This window comes from Arvicanthis niloticus, chromosome 5, assembly GCF_011762505.2.
Source record: "Arvicanthis niloticus isolate mArvNil1 chromosome 5, mArvNil1.pat.X, whole genome shotgun sequence".
Taxonomy (NCBI): Eukaryota; Metazoa; Chordata; class Mammalia; order Rodentia; family Muridae; genus Arvicanthis; species Arvicanthis niloticus.
This window is the reverse complement of record NC_047662.1, coordinates 86,577,716-86,605,425: the sequence shown is the minus strand read 5'-3', so window position 1 is coordinate 86,605,425 and position 27,710 is coordinate 86,577,716. Positions and strand designations below refer to the sequence as shown.

Here is a 27,710-nt window from a genome sequence, read left to right as displayed (position 1 = left end):
CAGCAACTTTCAGAGCTCAAAAGGCAGCAATCCCTGGACCCTATGATTATGGTTAAAAATAGGACATTGTACCACTTTGACATATATGCTGACTCTGCAACAAAAATCCAAGGATCCGGAGAACCTGTGGATGTAAAATGGACACACACCATGGTGGGTGGGAAAGAAAAAGCCACATGCCATTTAAGGATTAAGAGGTAGCCTCATTAACCATTACAGACTGAACCAATTAAAAAGGCATATTAGAAAGATAAATAAACGGATGCCATGGGTATCTTTTGTGGCTTACCCTAGGCTCTCCACCAGCACCCATGCAATTCTATCTTAGGGGAGAAAAATTGAAAATGTACTCCCAGATTCCAAAATGAGACATCTTCTCAAATTTTCTGAGTTTATAAACACAGAAGGGAGTATAAATGAATTTAAGTAACAAAATAAGAAAACAATCAACTTCTAATCGAAACACAAATCAAGATGGAGTAAGTCAGAAGTCTCAGTGTTTACCTCCACATGCACTTATTCCTGACAGTCCATGGGAGTTTTCCATAGAGTGTTTATCTAACTTGGCTTTTCTCTGATGGGTCTTCTGGCAGAAGACAAGTGCACATCACATACACAAACCATATGCGGTAACCACTTTCTCCCTGTACTCTCTCAACCACTGCGGGTGTGGGGGGGAAACAGTGAGAGCTAACATCTGCCTGGTATCTATTAAAGACACCACAAAGCACTTAGCTTCCCATTCATACTCTCAAGCACGGTGCACATTGTTTTAATTCTACATAATAAAGAATAAAGCTGAAAGAAAAATGTGTACTGAAAGCCCTCTTAGCCATGGTATACAATACCTTAGACTTGCAAAATCTATATGGACCTAAGCCCATGCTTGCACTCTGTCTCTTTCTTAGTGCCATGTTTGTAAAGCCAGACCACACTGAACTTTCATTGTGTGGCAAAGGGAACATCACAATGCAATTCATGGTTCATACTATAACAGTATGTCATGCAACTATTAATTGCTCATGCTTTAGCCTAAAAAATGATGCATGATTCTCTGGCGATCAGATTTCAAGTACATCTACTGCCTTAACTTTCTTCCCTGGGAGACTATGGTGTGTGCCTCATGGGCGAAATCTGCTTCCAATTTCCATCTTCTTCAGCAAGTGAAAAGGAAAAATGAAACTGTCTTTTTAAACTATATGAGTTCATGGGCTGGATTAATGCAGAAGAGTAAATGGATCTGCCCAGTGGTCTTCCAAGACAACAGGGGGCCAACTGTGAGGACTTTTCAGAGAAGAAATTAGAGAAATCTATGTATTCACTGAGTACAATGTGATATCAGCAGTTGCTTTCAGTTCTAAAGTGTGATGATGGAATCATGGTTATATGAACAAATTATTTCTGGCAGATGAATAGTGAGATACGAGGACTGTTGGAAGATGGAGCAAAGCTGGGAACTCAACGTGCTTCATCCTCCACGTGAAGCGAGTGGAGGAGAGGAAGAAATGCTGGTGACTGGTGAGTGACTCTGGGTAGTTGTGGAAGGAGCTTATGCTCATGCTTGTGAATGCTTGAAAACCTCCTTTACATAGGATTCTAAAACATCAGAGAGAGAGGATGAAGAAGAAGGAGGAGGAGAAGGAGGAGGAGGAGGAGGAGGAGGAGGAGGAGAAGAAGAAGGAGAAGGAGAAAAGGAGGAGGAGGGGGGAGAAGGAGAAGAGGAAGAATGAAGGAAGAGAGAAGAGGAGGGGAAGGGGAAGGAGAGGGAGGGGGAGGAGGGAGGAAAAAAACGGGGAGGAGGAGGGAGAAACGGGGAAGAGGAGGGGAAAGAAGGAGAAGGAAGAGGAAAAGGGGAGGAGAAGGAGGAGGGGGAGAGTAAGGGAGGGAAAGGTGAGGAGAGAGCACTTTTCCAATCTCAGATATCTAATGTTTTAATGTGGAACTCAGTTGCTTTAATCCAACTCAAAACAAAAGCTTCTAAGACATAGAATTTTAAAATACAAAGGATTTCTAAACAGATAGTTCAAAACACCAGCTGAGAGTTGAGAGAACAATTTGTTAAAACACTGAAAATCAACACAAACCCATACCTTTAATGCAAACAACAAAAATCGCTCAACAGGACCAAAGTCTGTCTGTGCCACTTCTGTGAACACAGATGTTGCCTCACACTAGAGAGACAGAAGGGAACAACATCCCCAACACTGAAGGCAAAGGTCACTTCCTCACTGGAATCCCAGGGGTGGCAGCCAGGCAACCTGCAAGTTCTCAGGTACACCTCTGGGCCTCTATCACCAGTGCTGAGGTTAGGAGGAGCCAGATGACATACTCTGGTATTGAGCTACTGATGGCTCCATCAAGACTGAAACTAAAAATTTAGATCTAAATTTTACCATTCGACTCTCCGGAACCTCATCAACCACAGAGTTTTAGAAACACAAAACAGCAACTACCCCAGCCTACACCACCCCACCCCATCCCACCTCTCAACATCCACAGGACAGAAACACATCACCAAACTCATTGGTTCTTGTCTACAAATGCATCCTCAGGTTACCTTGACCGTAGCTTTTATCAACTCTGGACTAGTGTAGCTATAAATCAGTTAAGGCTACTTCCTGTGGCTATCAGTCCCACATCAGGCTATCATCCTGGGACTCACCTTAGCTTTGTCCGGACTGGGTGCTGGCCCAGCACAGAAAAACAATTCTGCATCTTAAGAGTCCAAGCAGCAGCAAGGCGGAGAACAGAAACTTGTCCGACTTCAAAGCACAAGGCTGATCCCAGGCTGACTAAACAGAGATCCCAGCAGGAGTGACAATGTGTGCTTTCTTCCCTATTGTTATTTGAAACAATAGTGGGCTATTTGCTCATATTAATTAGTTTATGTCTGGTGTTAGGCAGCCTTCACTAGAAAATGGTCTTTGTTACCAGATGAATGGAAAAACAAACTAAAAACCACAGCCTTTTCTTTTTCTCCCAATGGTTGCCTTTGCCTTGGAAAGGGAGGAAAGGGACTTTCAGGCCTTTCCCACTTGAATGTGAGTTTATCTTCATGGTGGTCCATCAGAAGAATGTACGTTCCTGGCTGGATAATGCCAGGGTAAGGTGATTGCACCATGAGAGCTGCTCATTATGTGCCAGCTAAAAAGATGCTACCTTTATATAATTTGAGCCTTCTCTCCACCAGGAGACGATAGCTAATCGGAGAGAAGACATCAGTACAGGCTGAGACACACAGGCAAGCCCACCTTGAAGGAAATCTTCAGTGTGCAAAGCTGAAAGGAAGAGCTGGCCTATAATCAGGAGGCTCATCATGACCTAGAGCTAGGATCCTGCAGCCAGGGGACCCAAAGGTCTGGATCTCTCCTCAAAAAGAGCCAACTTGTTCAGTGATCTAATTATTGAAGCTTGAAACTGACTCCTCCCAAATGGCTCAGTTCCCAAATATCAGCAACTGTTACTAATGCCAGCATAGGGGTGAGAATGAGACTCACCTACTCTGGTTGACATTGCTATAGAATTTGCCCCAGAGCATTGCCAAACATAGGTCTAGAACTCCGAAGCTCTCTCTCTCTCTCTCTCTCTCTCTCTCTCTCTCTCTCTCTCTCTCTCTCTCTCTCTCTCTCTCTCTCTGTGTGTGTGTGTGTGTGTGTGTGTGTGTGTGTGACTATAGATTGAATCTAGAACCTTTCAACTGCTAGGCAAGCATTCTACTACTGCATTTGCTAAGATCATTTTTCGCTTCCTTACTATGGTCCTGCAAAATCCCTGAGTTTATAACCCACCCATTCTAATACTCAGGGTTTACCAGTTTCTGCAGTGTAAATATTATACCATAACTGAAGTCAACAAGCTTAACCAAATGCTGGGTTTTGTTTTAAAGAGACTTATCATTCACACACACACACACACACAAGTACGGGTACCTTCAGAGACCAACAAAAGAGAGCTTTGGGTCCTCTGAAGGTGGAGTTACAGACCTGTGAGCCTCCCAGTGCAAGAGCAATACACACTCTTAACACTGAGCTATTGACCTAGCCTCTCACAGAATTCTTCACAATCCAACAATCACACCATGTGGCCTGCCTGGTAGAGGAGCCTCTGGGGGCAGCCCCAGGCCCTATCATACTGTGCTTACTCTGAACATCTAATCCTGATGCTGGGCGCTTCTCACTGTGGTCCATCAGGCATTTGCACATGCTCTTTCTGCTCCCCGGCAAAACAGCTCATATCCACTCATGCCTAGGCTCCTGGTCTGGTGGTCATCCTGCAAGAAGCCCAAGGGCTATTCCCAGAACAGAAATACTTCTGTGTCGTGGAAACTTTAAGTTGTCACTTTCTTAGCTGCCTATCTTCCACTATGTTTCTGAACTCTAACAAGGCAACGACCTTATTTATCTTATTTATTCTTGCATGTAGAGGCCTGTCCTATTGCACTGTCCTATTGTATTAATAATAATACATGCCAACACGCATGGACAATATGCACCAGCCATTGTTCTGAGCTGAGTGTGCAATTGCACGTGACATTTTTCAAGGGCTGCCAGAAGGCTGGCTTCTCTACTGCTCGGCTTGTTTTGCAAGAGCTACGTGGAGGCACTGAGAAAGTGAACATATTCCCTCTGCCTCAGCCCTGAGTGTCAGAGCCAGGGCCTGAACTTAAGCAGTGTGACTCCAGGGCCCACGCATATGCTTCCGAAAAGCCGTGTTTCGTGACATTTTTATTTATTTTTTCAATGATGATCCTCAAGGAGAAATTTTTAATTAAATTTAAATTCTCCCTAATGAAAGAAGCCAAATGCTATGAAATATGATTCTTTAGGGTAGGGTTAAGCTTTGGTGGGACTTACCATCTCCCCAGATCCAATTTGGGCCCTCTGGGGGGCAATAGAATTCTATTGAAAATGTATGTGCTGGCTTTTTCTCTCTGCTGTTCTGTTTATGAGCCTTATGTTTGTCCTTAAAAACACATGGTCTTGTTTTATAGTTTTAATGATCTCTTCCTGTGAGGATTATTCTATGTCTTGCTTTCTCTCCCCTTTATAAGGTGTCTTATGACAACACAGCCATGTTGATATGCTCATGTTTTAACTGCTATGTGACATTTAAAGCATATCCAGGTACCTGGCTTTATTAATAACCAACCACTGCTGAATAGTCAGGAAGTTTTGAACCTCTTCCCATGACTATCTTGTTTATACTCTTCCTTGGTCTCCTGTGTTTAGACACCAGGGTGACTGCAAAGGTTTCTGACTTTAATTAATACTGCCTAGTAGTTGTGCCAATTTTACCTACAGAAAGTTTTCAAGGGCATGTATTTCCCTAGGTGTTTGGTTTAAATAGGATCCCTTCCTACTTTGGATAGTGCTCGACATTTTGATGGAACGAGTCACTTAAAAGCATTTTTATTTCTCACAAACCCATAGCAGTTTACATAACAGGGAAGATGGTAGGTTAGTCAGTGTTGGAAATGCTGACAAATGACAATGACGGATAACGAAATGCCCAGTCAGGAAAGCCTGTGCTCAGGCCTAACTCACTTCATACACACACACACACACACACACACACACACACACACACACACACACGGCAGAGGGTAAGAATAGTCATTATCAGGAATGGCTGCCATGGGCTTTCAACTGATAACCCAAAGTAACACAAACTAAATCTCTTGACCCATTCTCTAAGTCCCAAACGTACTGAGGGGAATGAAACCAAACACCCAAGCAAGTGTTGCCACAGTAAGGAGCCATCCAACAAAAGAGAAATGGCATGACAGTAGACACTAGGCATCCAATGCCCCAGAAAACACTGAGAGATTTAAAGAACAGCAAGGGGTTTACCCATGGAAAGCCCCACCCCAGGTTACTCTATAGCAGTGGTCCTCGACCTCCCTAATACTGCGGTCCTTATGGTTCTTCATGTTGTGGTGACCCACAGCCACAAAATTACTATCGTTGCTACTTAATAACTGTACATTTGCTACTGCTATGAATTATAATATAAATATTTGACATGCAGGATATCTGACATGCGACCCCTGTGAAAGGGTCATTCAACCCCAGAACTGGTTACAACCCACAACGAGAACTGCTGGTCTATAAGGAATGAGGAGTGACCCTTTCTTCTTTCTCCCTCTTTCTTGACTTCTTAAACAACAACAACAACAACAAAATACCAGATGTTCTTATTTTAAATATGCACAAAATATAATAATCTTTTAAATGAGACTGAAAAGGGGGATAAAATAACATGCTGGTCCATCAGGATTTAAACTTCAATCAGTGTGGCTGGTCCTCAGGGAACCCTTAGATGAGGGTCTAAAGACAGGGGAAGGGGAACAGTACTGGGAAACGAGGGAAGAAAGACAAAAGGTTGCAGGCTCCCTCATATACAAAATCTAGATTTTAAAATATGTCCATGTGGTGGTTTGCCAAATGTCCCCCATAGGCTCACGTATTTGAACACTTGGTCCCAGTTTGGGAATATTCAGGAGGTGTGGCTTTGCAGGAGGAAGTATGTCACAGGAAGTGGGCCAAGAGAGTTTGAAGACTCAAGTCACTTCTAGATCACTCTCTGCTTCCTGCTTGTATTTCAAGATGTGAGGCTTCGGCTCGCTGCACTAGCTGCTTTTCCATGATGATGCTGGACTCTTGTGCATCTGGAACCATATGCTCAAATAAACACTGTGGTCTCTAAGTTGTCTTGGTCATGGTGTTCTAGCGCAGCAATAAAAGTAATACAGTCCATATACATAACATGAAGACAGAAAGGGGTGTGTGGATGGGGGAAAGGTACCAGTAATGGAGGTATAGGCAAGGCAGAAGGAGGCACATCAGTGAAAATGCAAAGTATAATAGTATGTATGTATAAAAATGTCATAATAAAACCCAGTATTTTGTGCACTAATTATAAACAACTTTAAAATGTCTCTTTCTCAAAGGTACCTATTTTTCTTAAACCTTTGCCTAAAAATGCTCATCATAAATGAGAAACTTCACTGGATACAGAGGAGTCAAGAGAAAGGGAAAGCAAGTGGGAAACTATATTCACTGGGTTTCTCTTGACTGCTTTGTATCTACGCTACTGTTTCATCCAATGAAGGAGTTTGAAGCTGGGATGGGGCAGAGAGAGCATCAGTCCAAGGCACAGGGAGATGAACCAAGACTGAATGATTCCAAGTCTGTTCCCCTCCCATTGCACCACACTGCCTGCTGAAACTGAAGGACAGTTCATAATCAAAGCAACAGGTTGCACCATGATCTAAACAAGGAAGACATGCTTGCAGAATTACTGCTCCCCATGTACAAACCAAAGTACTTCACAGGCTCAGAAATTTCCAGAACTCCATTGTGTTTTCACATTTCCCAGAATGGGCCAAGGCAAAATAATAATTACAGGAAAAGTACAATGAATACACCTTAGAGGGCCTATTGTAAGATTAGACCAAACTGAGAAATACTATTTGTACCACCACCCTCCCCACAAAAAGAAAGCGTAAATAAGAGGAGCAGCAGAAGAGAAGACTTCTGACTTGTCTTGCTTTGGAGCTTGATGGCAATAGTGACAGTTAGGCATCCTCAATGTGGTAAACCTGTCCCCCTGTGAGCAGAGGCCAGCTCATTTTTCCAGCTGTTTCCCGAACTTCTCTCTCTCTCTCTCTCTCTCTCTCTCTCTCTCTCTCTCTCTCTCAAGCATGCCATCTAAGTACCCACCACACGACAATAAGAGGTGTGCACGATTCTCCAGAGTAAAGCATACTTTCTTAGACTCAGATTAACTCTTGCCCAAAGCTATGATTAACAAAAACATCGACCAAGTCAAAGCACTTACCTGGGGCTGTGAAATTACAGGGCTGGAAGTAGAGGCAGCTGCCATGACAGTGCTGTAGTTTGGGGCGATGAAGAGGCTCCAGCCCTGCAGTGCCGGGCACAAGAAGCAATTCGTGGGTTGGCTGGTCAGATCACCGTCATGCTAGGACGAACTGTAAGTCTGAGAAAACACAAAGAAGCCGGGAATGAGTAGAGAGGACTTTGATGAGCAAGGAAAGGGTCACCAACTAGATGAGGCAAAAGTCACTCAGAAGAACCGAATCTTAGCTGTATGAACACGGGGCCTGCTGAGGCAGATCTGCCATCAAAAATCATGACTCCTTTACCATCTGCTCACATGATATTCTGGGGAGCAACTGGATGTTCTGGGGAGCAACTAGATGTTCTAGGGTGACAGCATCAAGTTGGGGACACAGGAAGATTGTACCCAGAGGAGAAGCCACCTTGCTGTTTCTTAATGATTTTTTTAATATAACAATAATATAATATATAATAATATTTTAACATATATAATAATGATTTCGTAAAATCTTGAGCTCTGATCATCTATATACAAAGAGTAAAGAGAACCCATCAAGTTGTAGGAGAGGACCACAGTTCAGCCTTACTCCTCCCTACCTTTTGTGGAAACAAAACCAAAACCAACCCTGAGGGTTGGGAAGGGCTGCCGGAGAACAGTGCATTTTCATTAGGACATAGAAAGGGATGAAATTCCATATCTACATTTCCTCAAAGAACTAGGTCAACATTTTAAAGATTTAAGGCCAAGCACCCCATCATCACACAAGTAAGTAACAGGATGAATCAGGAATTCAGGAAGGTGGAGTGTGTCATAAATCAGACACCCTTACCAACAGGTAAGAGAGAAGACATTTCCAAACTCCTTTGACATTCTAGAGGAAAGGGTGCTAAGCAACCACGAAGTAAAACCCATACTTCTCTCATGCATTGTTCAAGATTCTCCCGGCAGTAAACTAGGACCTTGATTCTGTCAGAAGATTGGCTGGGATACAGCTTCAATGAAACTCAAGAGGCAGAGGCTAGGAGATATTTGCGAGTTCAAGGCCATCCTAGTTTACAAAGTGATTTCCAGGCCAGCCAGAGCTACACAATGAGGCCTTGTCTCAAAAATATGGGGGTGAGGTGGGGCGTTTGCCATTATCACAGAAGCACTGCAAATTAGTCCATGAAGGAAAAACTTTCCCCTGAAGAAGTTATGGACATTCCCTTCTTGTAAATGTTGTGTTTTCATCCCAACTAGCAATCTCTCAAAAACTATTTATTAAGGAAGGTCCATGGTGGTTCACAGTTCTAATCTCAACACTTAGGAGATGGAAGCAGAAAAATCAAAAGTTCAGTCCTAGTCTTACTATATAGTAAGGTTCTGGGTTGAAAAGAGGAAGAAAAGAGAGAGAGAGAAGAGAGATGAGGGAGAGGAAGAAAGGAGGGGAGGAAGGGAACAAGAGAAGAGAGAAAAGGAAGAACTGATAGTGGGGGAGGGAATGGGAGAGGAGAAAGGAAAGAAAGGAGGATAGAAGTGTCTACTGAGCACCTATGGGAAACCGGGAGCATGCAAGATTTAGCCAGCCCCTGCTGCAAACATACTTTGTAATTTCACTGGTATGCACGGAGATACCTGAGTATTATCTAACTCTTGGAGAATGATAGTTCCCTTAATAATAAAAGTCATAAACCAAGGGGCAAATGGTCTGAGCCTTGTGCAGTAGGAGTAGTGGACATGAACAGTTAATCTCAGCCCTTCCATCCCGCAGTGTGCTATGCTAGCTAGCGGCAACAGGCTGTGGAGCCTCTATAAGAAATGCTCTGGTCATGAAGCAACCCCTATAGCCTGCAGGTTTTCATTTGTATTCTTGTATAAGTATCATGCCCTCAAAACGCAGTTTAAAGCACATCAGGTTTTACTTGTTTTAAGCCATGGGTAATTGCTTTATGAACAAACACACAGTAAACAACCTTTGCAAGCCATCTTGGCCCAACATCAACATGAGATCCCACAGCTACCCTGAGCCAAAGCTGATATCCTCCTCAGCCCTACTTTAAAGAGGAAGAAAAGACAATGACAATTTAAATGAAAGGCCCAGGGGAAAGGGCAATGCTTTCTTTTCTTCGCAGCAGCTTCTAGGATATGGATTCAACCACAGGAAAATTCTAGGACCTGGCAGTGCACTGTTTTATACTAACACATGACCTTATGTCCACCCCTACTTTCAGTTTTCTATTTTCCTCAGACATTTATAACTCATTGCAACTTTCTATATTCACAGATTAATATAAAAGGAACATAACAACCAAAAGCCAGCAAGTGGGATTATATTCTAAAAGACTCAGACTGCATAATCAAGTCCATTATGACTTAGCTCAAGGTAACTTCAGTTGCCACAATACAAAGACTGTCCAGAGGGGAACAGAGTACCTAGTGTGTAACAAGAAAATATACCTCTTGTGGTGGTTTGAATATGCTTGGCCCAGGGAGTGGCACTACTAGGAGGCCTTGTTGTGGCCTTGTTGGAGTAGGTATGGCCTTGGAGGAAGTGTCTCACCATGGAAGTAGGCTTTGAAACTCTCCTCCTAGCTGCCTGGAAGTCAGTCATCTCCTGTTCACCTTCAGCACAAGATGTAGAAGTCTCAGCTCCTCCAGCACCATGCTTCCTAGACACTACCATGATAATAAACTGAACCTCAGAACCAGTAAGCTAGCACCAATTAAATGTCCTTTACAAGAGTTGCCTTAGTCATGGTGTCTCTTCACAGCAATAAATCCCTAACTAAGACATCCTTCAAAACCAAGCTGTCATATGTCATCAATACTAAAAAGAGAGAGGGGCCAGGAGTTAAGAAAAGCCCTCTGCACACCAAGCTCAGAGGCAGCTATTCCACACAGTTTTGGGCAGATGCTGTTAACTCATGTCACAAGGGAAACTTCCAAGACTTCAAAAGGTTACATGCATGACCCAACTACAGCCACAAAGCCAGGAGAGCGCTAAGACTTGAACTAGGACCAGTCTGATGCCTAGAGCCCAGGCTTTTTCTACAGCCCAACTCTCCAACTAAAAGAGAGTCTTGGAGGACTGGGTGGAGAGCTCATTTAAAAAAGTGTTTGCCTTGCAAGCACAAGGACATGAGTTTGAGCCCGAGTACGCAACCAAAACTCTAGGGATAGTAGCACATATTTGTAGGCCCAGCACTGAGGTGGTACAGACAGGAGGGTCTCTGGAGTTCACAGGCAGTCTAGCCTAATCCATGACCACCAAATCAATGAGAGACCCTCTCTCAAAGATGGAGACAGCATTCCTGAAGATGACATCCAAGATAACCCTCTGGCTCCACATGCATATGCACCTGCATACATACATGTACATATACGCACATGTTTGTGTACAGGGGAAGAAGCACTGTGGAAAAAAAGACAGGAGGATCCCTGGGGTCCACTCTTTAGACAATCTAGCTAAATGGTTGAGCTCCCCATCTGAAGAAATAAGGTACTAAGCCATTGAGAAAGGCACCTGGTATTAACCTCAGACTACCACATGCATGCATATACATGTGACACACACACATGAACACATATGTACATCTATACAGCATACACATTCACTTTTTTAATGTAAAAGGATTATAAATATAAACAGTAAGGAATGACATGAAAGCTATTTCTGATATAAGAAAGCAACGTGGAAACTATATCTAGACTCTCATCCAAAGGACTAGAAAAAATACACACAAATTAAAATGGTGTAGCAAGAATCATGAAGAATTAAATATTGTTTTTAAATGTTCCAATGAGAAATATGCACAGGCTGATTCCTTGTGACAGTCTACCAGACTGATTTATGATGGGAGAAAATATTCAGAAATCAGCTAGAAACCACAGAATGGATTCCCAACTCTCACTTAAACCTTCAAAGACACATTCTGGAAAGAATGGACATAGATGGCCCACAAGGAGTGAAGGCCAAACCCTCTTCATGAGAAGCTGCAAGTTCCAAGCACATGTACAGAAATAAGCAATGGAGAACGGAGCCGACACGGACGTATGCTCAGCAGGAGAAGGGCATAAAGCCTGGGAGAGCTGGGGTGCATTGAAAATGCTTTCAGAAGAGCCTCTGCTCCAGAAGCCAACAGAGAGTAAACTCCAAGGCCTGACTTGCATTGGCTATGAAGAATTCACCAGAAAACTGTAAGAAAAGAATGCCACAAGTTAGCCACAGTGGGGGACAGCAGTGCCAAATAACAAAGGCTCCTCTAATTAGTGAATGCCACACCAAATGCCTAAAAGAAAAACTCCAGTTGGAAGCAGACTTCCATCTGACTGCTTGAACTGAAGCTGGCTCCCTCCCCAGGCCTCACAGGAAGATAAACCTCTAATTGGCAAATTAACCTACTACAAGCCTAACCTTTTTCCTTATTCTGGATTTCAGTCAAGTCATGACTCATGAGTCTCTTGAAAAAATACAGGGTAGATCCCCAGCAAAGAGGGGCTGAGAGGAAGAAAAGAAGAAATATTGAATAGACACCGGTTCTCTCTCCAAAGATAAGCAACAGAAAAATTCCCAAGTGCACCAGGCTAGTAAGACATACTGTGAGAGTTTAAAGTAAAGGGATTCCAGATCTAGAGCCAGTATTTACTTAAGCAGTAAGTATAGTTCTTAAAAGAGAAGCTTCTAGTTCATGTTCCTAAGATTGCTGAGGACACTGTAGCAGCATCTCTGAAAGGAGGGCACATCAAGGTCAGAAAAGAATCTGATCCAAAGGACAAAGAAAGGTAGGTCTGGACTATGTGAATCTAAGCAAAAGCAGTCATGGAAATAGCAGAAAATAAGTACTGAGAAGACAAACCAGATCTCTGGGATAGGGAAACCCACATTAAAGACTCTAACCCCAACACAGGATAGGCAAACGAAAGGCCCAACAGGAAGGAAGCTGTAAATGGTGACGTGCGCCTATAATTCCAAACTCAGGAAGCAGAGACAGGAGGATTGGAAGTTCGAGGTTATCCTCAACTAAATGGCAAGTTTGATGTTAGCCTGGGTTACATGAGATTCTATATCTTTTTTCATTTTTTCTTTTTTTAAGATTTATGAAAAAAATATCATCAATGCTGAAATCAGGAAAATAAAAAAATTGTGCCCTAAATTTTAGAAAATTGTTTCACAGATACACACTTGAGATGAAATAAGGGAGGGGGCGGGGGAATCAGACTTTATATCTGTGTTGTTCTTCAACAAGTTTGACAGCCTGGCAGAAACCCAGGAGAAAATGTCTGGACCCAAGACCTGGAGCATCGAGGAGATGAGACAGGCTAGTCCACTTCTCTCTCTTAGTGTCTGTCCCCATCTGTCTTTCCACCAGAATGAGACAGCATCTGCCACCAGACTTACCTCCCCCAAAGCATGAGATAGAAATATTTGTCCTTTGGAAACTCTGATCAGAGGAAAATACTTAAGTTCCAGAAAGAGACACTGTGCTCACCGACATAAAAACAGGATGTTTAAAAAGCAATAATTCCAAATTTAAAAGAGATAGAATGTGAACTTAAGAAAGCTGGCCAGAATTTAAAAAATAAAATGGAAGAACAGAGCAAAGGAATAAAAAAATAAAGCAGAAACCCTAAGAGATAAATCAGAAAAATAAAGGAGTAAAGGAAAACAAGTTAAGGCCAGAGGGCTGCAAGTTCAAGGGCAGCCTGGACAACTTGCGAATACCATCTCAAAATAAAAAGTGAAAAGTGGGCTGGGGTGTAGACCAGTGTCAGAGACCTTGGCTAGCATATGCATGGCCCTGTGTTCAACAAAGAAAAAAGCAGGGGTGGGGTGAACTCAAAAGTCCCTAAAATGGAAGGTCATTTGTTTGTAGACTGAAACAGCCCATAAGAGCCTGTTCACCACATTGGACTTTGATAGGATTATATTAATCTGGAGATTTTAAAAGTCCTGTAAGGTATAGAAAGGCTGCAGCTTATTGGTGGAGGACAAGTATGTGTGAGCATGTGGACAGCAGGGGAACTGAGGCCAGCACTGCAAAAACTAATGCAGAGACAAAAGGGGAACTCAGAAACCAACAGGTGGGAATCCAAGTGCCTTCAAACTATTGAGTAATAATAGACCTAGATGCAAGCTGACAGTGGGGCAGTAAGAGGGAGGAGATCCTTCTGGAGGATGTGCTTCTGGAGACAGGTGGGGAAAGAGGTGGAGACTAGGACAGTAGGTGTCAACACAGGGGGACCCAAAGGAAGTAAACTGTGAAGAGCATCCCTAGATGACACACATGAGGGCAAAGAAGGTGTCTTTGGTAGACCAGTTGTCCATCTGGATATACAGAAGGTAGGTTTATAACACTAAGAGAGCCTGGTATTAAATACAGAGCTAATACATAGAAAACTAAGCCAGCATTAAAAAGATGATGACCTTAAAATAAACCAAATTTTTTTGTTTCAGAATAAAAAAAATCAACACATTTTTTCACATGGAAATGAATGATAGTAACGGGGCCCCCATCACATTAATGAAGGATTAGAGACACAGCTGAACCATGGAGCACTTGCTTAGCATGAGACAGGCCCCAGATTTGGAGCCTCAAGTCAATCCCCAGCACTACAACAGACAGGTGTGAATGCTAACCCAATTGAAACAAAGACTTAACACCAGAGGGTTGGTGTAATAAGATATCTTCCATAGGGGAAATCAGAGAAAGGACTCATGGAGCTAACACTTTAAAAACATCTATAACTGATCAAATTTTTAAAAATGAAATGCAAAGAACATGACCCCAAGTCAAAAAGTTCAGAACCATCCATAAAAGGTAACGTATCAATGCAGAAATTCAAGGTGATATCATAGAAGGCCATGGTTGGGGCTGGGATGAGGGTGGAGCACAAGTGTTTATGGTAATAGACTAGATCAAGTTGTTTAGAAAGTATGGCTCAGAGCACAGCAAATATTCAAGGAAGGCTAACCAGCACACTTGACGGAAAACAAATGGCACAAAGGTGATTTAACAAGGACGTCACTTTCTTAGTTCAAGAATAAATAATGTGATAAAGGATGGGTGGAGGACTTGAGTAAACTTCCTTAAAGGACATGTGTAGGTGGACAGAAAACAGCCAAAGTGAAACTCCACAGCACTGACTACCAGAAAGACACAAAGCAAAACTATAACGGCCATGTTCAAGAGGATGTAAAAGACTGGATCTCTGGTACAATCGTAAAATGCAGCAGTCAACATGGAAGCAGATGGAAGAGCCCCAGAAAACTCAAAATAGGAGACAGAAATCCCACTTTTGAACACACTTCCAAATTATTAAGATGGGATATTTTGGAGCTAATCAATTACCCATGTTCACACAGCTTAGATACAGTAGCCAGGAGATGGAAGAAACCCAAGTGTCCAGTGGTAGATACACACATATAAACAAACTGGGTAGATACCCACAACGGGCTATTATTACACTTTAAAAATGAAACAAGCTCTGACATGGGCACCGAGCAAGGTGTACCTTAGTGACATTTTGCTAAGGGAAATAGGTCACATGTTAGTGTTGCCGGGCACTGAGAAGGAAGAATGGGCCAGAGGGTATGTTTAATGAGCATAGAATTGCAGAATCATCATAAAGAAAGGTTATGGAGACCAGTTGTATGCTATGGTTTGAACATGACCTTTAAAAGTTTGTATGCTGAGGCTTGGGAGCTTGCACAGTGGTTAAGAGCACATGCTGCTCCCACAAAGATCCCAGGTTTGATTCCAAGCATCTACAACCACACACAAGATCAAGCCATCGATAGCTACAGTTCCAGAGAATCCAGTGCCTTCTTCTAACCTTATTGAGCACCAAAAACACATGTGGAACATGGATATACATTCAAGTAAAACACTCATACACATAAAACAAAGTAAATACATCTAATTTTTTAAGTTTATACATTGGAGATTTGATTCCCACAATCACCATTTACATCAGTTCTTGGAAGTGAAGCCAGATGATGAGGTCATGAATGTGGGGCCATGAAAGAAAGAAAGAAAGAAAGAAAGAAAGAAAGAAAGAAAGAAAGAAAGAAGAGGAGGAAGGGGCAGGAGGGAGGAAGGGAAGGAGAAGAAAAGAAAAATAAAAGGGGAAAAAAAGAAAAGAAAGCACCAAAAAACCAAAACAAACAAACAAACAAACAAACAAAAAACATAGAGAAAGAAGATGCCTAGGCTAGGTTCTAAACTGAAGAAACAAGATAAAAACTACATTAATAAACTCATTGTCTTGATGTCAAACCTGGATGTACAAGCATAGAGTTGCAGTTCTAGATATTCCTGGTGGGAAGAAATGCTACCCCGAAACTGATGGAATATAAGACACAATTATGAAATGACCCCAAATCGGTGGTCACTACAATAGTGAAGGATGTGCTGTAAAATAAATACCGTCTCAGAATCAAGCTAGAGTGTTTTATTATGATGAGATAACTGGAGAATCTCTGCTTTGGGAACATTGTCAGGAATGAGCTGTGACTCTGAATTTCCGAGTTGAAAGGAAATGAAATCAAGTAAGTGCGGTCAGAATAAAAGAGCTCAAGAAGAGAAAGACGGGATCTGTACCTTGGGAGGAGTGAAAGGAAGGAAGACAGAGGATCTCGGGAAGTAGGGAAACTAAATTCCTTCTTTGGGTAAGAGTCAGACCTAACTCAACCCTGGGTAGTCCCTTAGCACAAAGCCACAATGTCCAAACCTTCATCTCAGTTAGCATCTGTTATATGGACCAGAACAGTACAGGGATGGACGGAATCAGGACCTATGTCTTTAGGAAAAGGATACTGTGGTGTGTTTCCACTGTGGACTGTTAAGAAAGCCAACCTGGGGTGGTTTCAGTTCAAAGTTTACAGAAATAACAAGATATATATACATATATATATTCCCAGAAAAGCTCAAATTCTAAATTCCAGCTGATGGACAGTCTTGTAAGATGCTTTCCCTAAGAACACTCATGTCCTTCTAACACCAGAAGTAGTTCTTATGGTCTAATGCTCTTAATTGTCTAAATTGAAAAATATGGGTAATATAAGCAAACTGGAGGAGGTAGAGGGAGGGGACAAGTCTGTAGATGTGTCAGGAAGAGTGATTCAGTCCCACGAGTTTCTCAATGGTGGGAGTTCTGTTGACAGAGGCATCATCCATCATTTAAGATTCAAAGGAGCTGACTTCATTCATCTTTAGGAGAATACATCAAAATCAATTATGAGTGTTAGGACAATAACCAGAAACAAAAGTGTTTTTAAACAAGTATACCTCAACATAAGAAAGTTTTGTTTAAAAGATAACTTGTCTGATGGATGCAATTGTTAATGCCCCTTCTAAAATTCATTATGGACAGGCATGTATATATAAGATAGATATTAGAATCCTATACACTATACTGAATCTGAAGTTATGTGATGCTACAGTATCCTGTGGAATGAATACTACATGCAAACATTTAGCTCCAATAATGTTTACTGCAAAACCATATGACAAAAAATAGAAATGACTCGAACATTCAATAATATAGTATTATCAACTACATACATTATCAAAAAATATGTTTACATTCAATCCAGTTGTATCTAATCAACTGAGCATATTCAGTTATTACAACCATGTTCCAAATGTTCAAAAAGTTAATAAGACACAGGAAAGATATTAAGACTCAAAGCAAACTTCTAGAGACAAAAAAAAATATTTTTACATATATGTATACACACATTTACACATATACACATATACACACATACATATATCTAGATACATATATCATTGAATGGTACTAGCAGAAAACTTGACATTGCAGGAAGAATAAACTAGTGACACAGTAAAAAAAAAAAAAAAAAAAGAAAAAAGAAAAAACATACAACCTAAAACACTAAGAGCAAAATGTTTTAGGAATATTAGTGAACTGCAAGTCAGTTTCAACTGGAAACAAAGATTTTATGTAAATATACCAGTTTATTTTGCTAATAAAGAAGATGGATAAAAATGGAAAAATAAAAACTAAAATATACACACATGTATGGACTGATATGTAACATATATAAGAAACAGGTGGGAGATTAGCCCAGGAAGATGTGACGAGATGGATGCATGGTGCCTGAGCACAGGTGACCAGACACATGGTAGACCGTAGGTTAAGATAAATGGGTTATCTTTAGTTATGATCCAGTCAGAGTAGAGACTAGTGATTTGGCCAAGGCATTTGCGAATACATTTTGAGTCTGAGTCTTATTTCTGGGAGCATGGGGCTGGGAGAAAACAAGGCCTGACTTCTACAGGCAAAGAATGGGTAACAAAGTTGGAGTTACCATAGGCAGTGGCAATGCATGCAAAAGAGTACTCTGTACAAAAGAGACAAGTATAGTTCGGGCAGGTATGTACAGCACAAGGTTATAAACTGAACACTTAACTGCCAGGACGAAGCCATGATGACCTGAGACAACATGAATGGGATGCAAAAGCCAGAAGACAATACAATGTTAATTGATTAGCTGTTTTGTGACTCTACAGAAGTGTTCTCATTTATGAGAAAGACATTATAAAGTATTTTTAAGCACAGTCTTGAATAAATGTAAGCAATTCACTCATAATCAACTGCTAAAATAAAAGGTTCTTCATACTCTCTGCTATACTTGCAAGTTTCCTACAGGCTTGAGAGGGGAACGGAATCAGGAGTGAAGAAACAAAGACCAGGGAGAGTCCTTTATTTCAGAAACATCTGTGATATAAATGTTTGTAAATGGAAGTATTCATATTTTGCCATACCAACCATAAGAACAGACAAAGCCAAGAATAAACTCAATTTTGCAATTTTCCATCTGGGCAGACGTTCCTGTTAAAATTTACATTACCGTGCCAGACACACGTGGGCCTGATCTTAGAGAAGACAAGGAAAGATATCTAAGATGAATTCCAAAGTTTAAGAGCATGTTGTCAAAACTCAAGTAGGACTCCTGGAAAAAGAGAGGTCTAGACTCAAAGGAAAGCACAGGCATCCCAGACCACCCTTGGCTCTGTTCTTAAAGCCACAGAAATAGTTAGAGCTGTATACATGCATGTTGATATACAGCGGAGGGGATCTCCAACAATGCGACCCTCAGGACCCTCAGTGCATTTCAGGGATCTAGAAGAAGTGTGGGAAGGTGCCACGTTCTTTGAAGACAGTAGATTGTGATATTTCTTCTGCCTACCAGAAGAATAATCTCTTCCACATTTCGCTCAGACCATAATGTGCTATTCGAAAATACAAAAGCTCTGTTTATTTTCGAAGTTCTAGAGCCAAACGAGAAACCTAGCTTCCCTGAATAACCTCCTAACAAGATGGGGATAAAAGTTAGCTTTAAAGAAAATCAGTATGCGACCCCAAGCTAACATACACATCATGCCAAAAGTTTAATCATGAAAAAAAAAAGTTCAATACAAACCTAGTATCTACTTCAGCACTGGAAAATAACGAGGTGCTTTATTTCATTTCCTTCCCTGTTCCCAGGATGCACCACTCCATCTCAGTGAATTCCCTTTACAAGTACAGAGGAGAAACTAATAAAATCGAGCCCTGTGCTGGAGTGTCAATGATTCCCAGCTGGGCATAACATATACATCCCCATTTCCTGAGGATTCACATATATGATTTTACCAACTTGAAGAATCAGCAAGGACAGCCTGGCCTGGCCTCACTTTGTATGCAGACATGTATGAGTTCACGTGTGAGCAAATACGGTGTGCGTGTGCGTGTGCGTGTGCGTGTGCGTGTGCGTGTGCGTGTGCGTGTGCGTGTGTGTGTGTGTGTGTGTGTTTGCGGAGGGAGTGGGGAGGAAGGACCACCTTAGCCATTGTTTCCCACGAGGCAGCTTCTCTCCTTGGCCTGGATATACCAACTAAGCTAAGCTGGCTGACCAGTGAGCTTAGGAACCTGCCTGACTCCACTTCCACAGCTGGATCACAAGTATTTGCCACCACACTTGGCTTCTTTATGTGTGTTGTGGCTCAAACTCAAGTCCCCGTTCTTGCTAGGCAAGTGTTTTACAGATGACCTATCTTTTCGATCTGACACCAATTTTTCATACAGCAATCCAATGGACTGCATTTCCAACACGGTCACTCTGCTGAAGAAACAAGGGAATGTATTCAAAGAAAACTAAGTGTCTCTGACCTTTTCGCAGTGATTTTAGTAACTAAGAGAACGAATGCAAAAAGTGGGACCTAGTGGTATGGCTAGCATCCCAGTTCCTACTGTCCTATCCTCTGTGGCCCTGTCACATCTAATAGTGATACTTTTGAAGAGACTGTTAGAGCTGTGTATCAAGAGAGCCTCAGAAAATGCAGAGGAAGAAGTACCTCCCCTTTATCTAAATAGACTGTGAAGAGATTAGTAAAACCCTATGTCACCGAGCAAGCCTCCGCTCAGGCCATCATCTAAAAACCAAATGGAGACCTAAAATCTGAAAAGCTTCAAACTGTCTCATTATTAGCCAGAAAGAAGCCATCCTAGATGGCGAGAGAGCCCTAGGAGACTACAGCAAACACACAGTAAACGTCACACAGACCCTTGTAACCGGCATGCAGAGGGAGCTGGTGGCCACTTTGAAGAAGGGCTACTGTGCTGTGATGGTAGAAAGCGATCTGCTACAGGGCAGGAGTGGTGGAGGGGGTGTGAGGGGCAGGAGCGTGGGGCATTGCGAAAGGGCAGGAGCAGTGGATTGCTAGTGGGTTGCTACCTGGGGTTACAGCTCAGGGAGTGACAGAGCACTTGCTTAACTGTGCAAGGCCCTGGGGTCAATCCCTGGCTGTGTGGGGTAAAGGGTGCTCCTGAGCTGATAAGCAATCGTCTGAGATAAAATGGGGAGGAGAAACAACCCAAAGGCCTTTTCTCCCTGACCAACACTTTCCTGAGGCTGGAAAAGGAAGCAGTGTGTCACAGGGCCAGGGTGAGTGTGCCTGCTGCTTGAACCCAGTGATAAGAGGAAAAAAAAAAAAAAAAAAAAAGCCAGCCAAGCAGCCAGCAAAGCTGTAAATGCCTCACAGCCCAGCTTTGTCTGTTTCATAGGTACAGGTGTAGTGTATTCAGTCTTCTGGGGCTGGGTATTTAAAAAAAAAAAAAAATTAAAAGGCCACCTCTTCAAAAAGCCACTCCGTTTTCTCTGGGTTGGTGTCTAGGGAGGTGACCAGCATGACAAGCAAAGACTGTGCTCCCGCTGGGGCCTAATGACTTCATGATGGAGCCTGCCCTCAGATCCATGGTACATGAACTCCTCTCCGCTGGAGTTCGTAGCACCACACTGGTTTCTCTCAGCCGAGCCTGCACTGCAGCTGTTTGTACTTACGTGAGGTATGGTTTATTTTGAAACCAAATGAACCAGATTTTCCCCCACTGCCTATGTCTCTGCTTGGTACTGGGAAACATTAACTCTTTCACAGTCCAGTTAATCAGATGGAAGGAGACAAGGAAAGAAACCAGCACAGAGCTGAGTGAGGCAAGCTCACCAAACAGGAAACTTACTTCAAGGTAAAGAACAGATCTTCCACTGGTCACTTAGTTTATCTCCAGCCAGGATACAGAAGGTGACCAACATTTTCATTTTTTTTGTTTTGTTTTGTTTTTTTGTTTGTTTTTCGAGACAGAGTTTCTCTATGTAGCCCTGGCTGTCCTGGAACTCACTCTGTAGACCAGGCTGGCCTCGAACTCAGAAATCCTCCTGCCTCTGCCTCCCAAGTGCTGGGATTAAAGGCGTGCACCACCACTGCCCGGCCTTGACATTTTCATTTTTAAATCACAAATTAAGGGCTGGAGAGATGGCTTAGCAGTCAAGAGTGCTTACTGCTCTTGCAGAAGACCAGAATTTAGTTTCTAGAACCCATACCAGGCTTACAAACATCTGTAACTCCAATTCTAGGCCATCCAATGGCTGCTTCTGGCTTCCAAGGGCACCTGGATGCCGGTGATACACATACACCCACACAGGCACACATAAATACATATAAATTAAATAAACACATAATTTTTTTAAAGGAAGATTTTTACTCTGAGATCTCTGAAGACTAAATCAAAAGAAGAAACAAGTTGCGTATTATTGAGAAAGAGGAAAGATACAGAAAGATCTACCAAATCTTGGTAAGAGTTGCCTCATGTATGATACAAAATACATAAAGATATTAATATGGCAATATCTTATAGCAACTGTCAATAAACGAACACTAAACAATGCAGACTTAATCAAACTTAATGAGGGGTTTTAACCTAGTAGGACCTAATATTTACATTTTTTAAGGTATCTATATTTCTGAAATGTCCTTAAATAATTCAGAAGCAAACCTTAGATTACATGCCATTATTTGAAACCTGAATTTTTTTAAAAGATTCCCAATCTTTAAACAAGTTGTTATTGATCTAGACAACAGCTCTTGACTGATCCATTAGGATGGTGGGATATGGAATATTCTTTTCCAGAGAATATAAAACATTGATTCCTGGTCCCTGCCAAGACCTCCTGATTCCTGTTCTGTGGGTAGGACCAAGAACCCATATTTTCACAAGCTCTCAAAGTGAGCTAACCTTGAAAGCCAGATGTACATTCAACCAGTTCTCGAACTACAACTTGTAGTCCCAAGTGCTCACTGGAAGACTGTTCAGAAACAAGCAGGAGGCCCATAGCTGCTGAGGTTCTGACTCAGTAGGTATGGGCTGGGCTACGAACATGAGTTTACCAATGAGTTCCCTGGCCATACTGGTGCTGGTGGTCCTGAGTTCACCCAAGGGCTTACACACTACACTGTCCATTTCATAGGTCAAGGCCTCCATAAGGCCTTGCACAGAACTGAGAGTAGACACTCAAGACTGTGGGCGAAAAACAACTCTATGTATTTTTAATACCCAGTCTAAGAGACAAAAGTGGGTATTTTCTCTTAAAAAACTAAAGCAAAGTGGACTTTAATCCAAACTGAGGGCCATTTCTGAAGACCGGTAGAAAATGTCTTAGGAGAACATCTCTGACTCATTCAGTAAAGACTTTAGCTGAAATCTAAAGGCACCGTTCTGAGAATAGGTGTTGCCATTTATAAGTCTTGGATACAAAAACACTCAGCCAAAGAGCCTAAGAGCACATGACCTTTTAGTAGAACTTAAGCAGAAGAGCGTGTCCCCACATCTTCCCAGGGTTGGCCCATAGCACGAAGCAGCTGGATGTGAGCATCTTACCGGGAGAGGCAGCTGCCGAAAACAACAACTTAAGACAAAGTCGGCACCAGCTCTCCTCTGCTAAATGAGCTGGTCAAAAGGTCTAAGGTCTCCTAAACTCATATCCTGTTCACGAGCCCGAGATCATATCCCAGCTTGGCTGGAAAAGGCAATTCTGATTTACACAAAGGCTTTTATTTTCTAAGTTATTAGGTTGTAATTTTGAAAGAAGACAGAAAGTCGTGGACATGGGCAGCCCTTTTGTCCTTTGCAGATGGCATGTGATTTGTGGAAAGACAGTTCCTATACACAGCATTCTTTCCCCGGAACGGCTGCATCGATCCTTAAGAAACAGTCAAGTCGAACCTCTTTTATCCCAGCTCAACACAGAGATAGTTCATTGCCATCAACAGCTGTAGTTAATCAATAAGGCCTGCAAACTTCTGAGTAAAGATGACATCACCCCCAATTTGCCATAAAGCACACCCAATTTCTAGTGAAAATACAGATAAGCAAAAACAAAAAAAGACAAAAACCTCCAAACAGCCCAAAGCCAAGAACAGAGGTTGAGAGGACCCTGGGAGGACCATGACTACAGTGCAGAAGGAGCTGAATTAACAACACTCGGTGTTCGGTGGGAGCAATGGTTGCTGAGAAAGAGGAAAAGCTGGATCCGAAAGATCAAACCTCCCCACTCCACCTTACTTGCCAGAATATGAGTCCTTCTCAGAGAAAGCCACGAGGAGCATCTCCTGTGCTGCTCTGCTTCCTGCAGGCACTGACAGCTAGTTTCTTTATTAGTGCATTTGCACTGCTCTGCCCATCACCACTGCCTGAGTGGCCTCCACACCAAACGTATTTCTCATTGTTCTGAAGATCAGAAGTCTATGATCCATCGACACTAACAACAGAGTTGGGCACTGGTGTGGGACCTTGGTTAGGCCGAAGGTGTAACCACTGAATCCTCACAATTCACACAAAACAAAGGGGACACTCAGAAGTATGACCTGATACAGGAAAAGATGTAGGAAAGAACTTTTAAAACGTGGGGAAACTTCCCTGCAGTGCAATCACAAGGGGGACCAGGAAGGATGGGCGTGCAACACTGAACATCATTTTTTGAGAACAGATGGAAGGCACAAGGCTTGATTGAAGTTAAGATAAACCAGGGACCTAGTATCATAAATAGAGATAAGATTTTTCCTGCTAAGGCTAATAGAACAAAGTAATGTAAACCATCTAAAAATAAAGTCCATCTCCTGAAAGAGGTGTCTACCCGGAGTCTAAAGCACTATCTCTATGACTTCTCTTGAAAGTAAGTAACGCTGGATATGAGAAACCTAATTTACATGCCCAGCTCTTGGAATCAGAGCAGATCACAGGATCCCTTTTAAAATGGAAATCTCTTGTCTTGGGGAGTCAATTGGAAAGTATTTAAATCACAGAGATTGAGATTTAGTAGTCTTATGACCAGCTCAATACCCAGAGTTTAACAGACAAGACAGAACATCCCCATAGAAGGCACAGTTCACTGGCATGCATTCTCATTGCAAGCAAAGGGTAGCAAGGAATAATCCTACAAGCCACCATCTGGGGACACTTCATGTAATTCACCAATAGAAGGAATGGCAAACTGAAAGAGAAAGGGCTACCTATGTTGCAAACAGATTTATAAGGACACGGGTGTCTCTGGGGATGTCTTAGGCGTTTTGCTAATTGAAAAGAAAAATCTCCTTCCTTTAGGAAGAAGGGTATGGTGGTTCAGATGAGAAATGTCCCCTGTGGTACTGTTCGGGGGAGGATATGGCATCTTTAGACTGTGCAGCCTGGAAACAAGGAATAGAAGCAATACTGCAACAGTAACACCTTATTTACATTAATTACTGTTCCCAGTGATGTGTAATCCTCACAGTGTTAGTGCTGGGGTTGAATAAATTGTTTTAATAGTGTGATCTTAACAATTCAGACTTGGGAGAAAACATCCAATTAATTGTTGCATAAAGATAAAATCAAGGCTCTAGCACCCATTACTAAGTCTCAAGAAAAGGGAGGGGGAAGGGAGGGGGGAAGAAGCATGGAGCAGCCGCATCTTTCTATGCCATAAACATGGGTTAGCTGCTTGCCTCACAAACCTGGACCTTTCCATGACAGTCAAAGTCACCTTAGCCAACATTGATGTCACAAGACATTTCTCCCACCCTAGTTCCCAACTCGCCCCCTTTTGTGACTTTAGCCTTGTTTTCCGCTCAGCCCCAGAATACAAACATGCTAAAATTTCTGTTAGGAAGCAAGAAAAGAAAGATGTTCAACTTCCTCTTTCTCTTCCCTCTCTTTCTTCCCCTCCCCAGTCCTCTGCTTCAAAGCCAGAAATACTAAAGAAACTGGGTTTGTTGCTTGTGTCCCTCCTGCATGTGCACCTGGTAAATGTCCCTACCCCCACCCCAAAATCTTTGAGAAAACCACTTGCCTTTAAATAAGGACATGTCCCTGCCCTTCTCTTGCTTAATCCTTCAGTGGCACTATACACAGTTCATTCCTCTCCTTTCAAACTTGCCTTACTCATGACACCATGGTCCTTCAATTCTTATCCAACTTGCAGAGGGTTTCTCAGGCATCTTTGCAAGGATCAGGAAAAGCCAGTTTACCCTTACTCTTTACTTACCTTTTCTCAGTCTACCTATCCATTTTCTCTGCCCATCTTAAATACAGCAATGAATTCTACTTTTACACATTTTTAGGATGACGACTCTTAAATATGCATACCCATAACAGGACATTCTCCAGTACTCCAACTGACCTGCCTGTCACTTAAGCGCTTCAAATATAAAAATATTCCAAATCTATTTGGTATTTTCTTGTGCCAAGTATGTCATTAGATCTTGCCAATTTTACCGCTCAATACACTTAAACCCATTACCTCTCCTGTGTCCAGTGTCACTTAGTTCAAGTCACCTCCCCTGGGCAAATGCATGGAAATTTAATCTCATTTCTTATTTCACTTCTCTAGCCCTCTCTAATTTAACCTCCCATGGTGATCTAACCTAAACCCATGGGAATCTTGTCTATTGTCGAGGATCTGAAGGGAGGAGGCCAACATCCAGAGGCTCCCTGATTTGGACTCTGCCTCACCCACCAGCAAGTCTTCCATGGCTGACCAACAAAACTACTAAGAGTGGCTAGAAAACACCAGGCTAGTTCGTGTCTTTCCCTGTCCTGTTTTCACTGATCGGGATGGGCCTGTCCACTCCCTATCCACAAAGTGAACTCCGTATCTTTCAGTCCTTCAGTGCTCAACAGTGTCTCCTAAGTCTCCTCTTTCCTCATTCATGCACACACACACAGACACACAGACACACACACACCCTCAGCGGAGAGTTGGCAGTCCCCTCCTGCATGCCATCACCTCTGCAGCTCGTACAGCAGCATTAACCACGCTAACCTCTATCATCCAGGCATCAACGTGTGGACCTTGAACATCTTAAAGATGGAGAGCATGCCATAACTAAGCTTTCCATTCAGACGTTCAATCATGCTAGCATACTATCAGTGCTCTGGCAAGATGGCTAACTAAGAAAGGAATGAAGACATTTGACCATCAAAAGCAAAAAATGAACAATTGACTTAGCCACAAACACAAGTCTTTAACATAACTGTTTGCCTGGAATAATGGCACGCACCTCTAATCTTAGCACTTAGGAAGCTGAGGCAGGAGGACATGAATTTAAAGCCAGCATGGGCCACATATCACCAGTACCAGTTTAGTGTGAACGACATAGTAAGACTCTGTCTCAAAATTTAAAATTGAACAAAATGGCCCACCACTATTTTCTGACCAGTGAATTACCTAGAGTTCATGCATGCTAGTACCATATCACACAAGAAGCAGAGTGTTGGCGATATAATTCCCCACGTTTCCCAAAGTCACTGGCAACACAAGAACCTCCTAGTCAGTTCTATACGTTCCATTCCCAACAGTCACAAGGGAGAAGGGGAATACACGAACCATGGGGAAGTGACTCTAAAAATGGCTAGGCTCTGGATAAACTTTCTTCCCCAACACATCCCTTATCCAGTTGTTCTTTTGTGGCAAACCATCTCTATGCCACACATATACCACACACACACGTACACACTCAAACTCTGGCTCTAGATAAATTATACCACCAACTGATACCTAGGCAAGTAACTTAAAACCTGAACTGTCAGGTAAAGCTTTCATATCACATAAACAAATGTTCATTGCACTAGAACTAGATATGATAAATAAAGTCTTAAGTGATCTAAACAAAATTGAAATGTTAATAGCATCTTAGAATGGGAGGAGTATATTTACCATAATGCAAAACCTTAAAAAAAAAAATAGGTTAATGAAGGAAACCAAACAAATGCCTAAAGCTACTTTATATTTAAAAGGAAGGAAGCAAGGGAGGGATGAGGGAGGGAAAGAGGGAAGGAGGGAAGGAAAAGAACACACAACTGAATTTGTATCTTAAATAAACTACTAATACCTTGTAAGTTGTGAAAACAAGAGCTATATTATTAAATATGTGGGCTAAACAAAAACAAACTGTTAAAATGATAACCCCAATAGAAAATTTGATAAATACAAGAAACACATATGTGAAATACAAAAAAAAAAAGGTCAATAAAATCAGAAAAAAAAATGTGCTTTT

At 42.1% G+C, this 27,710-nt stretch overlaps 1 protein-coding gene across 12 annotated transcripts in view; it reads right to left on the bottom strand.

Annotated features, from left to right (window-relative positions):
* Lpar1 (lysophosphatidic acid receptor 1) overlaps positions 1 to 27,710 on the bottom strand; it is a 108,681-nt gene that overhangs the window by 57,049 nt on the left and 23,922 nt on the right. For 10 of the 12 annotated variants that reach the window (XM_076934909.1, XM_076934904.1, XM_076934906.1 and 7 more), the window contains one exon: positions 7,840 to 7,998. In XM_076934909.1, coding sequence (XP_076791024.1) covers positions 7,840 to 7,884 — 45 coding nt within the window. In that variant the 5' untranslated portion in view covers positions 7,885 to 7,998. Of the gene's footprint in view, positions 1 to 2,662; positions 2,795 to 7,839; positions 7,999 to 27,710 lie in introns of those variants that run through there. The other 2 variants (XM_076934910.1, XM_076934912.1) reach the window with 2 other exon arrangements.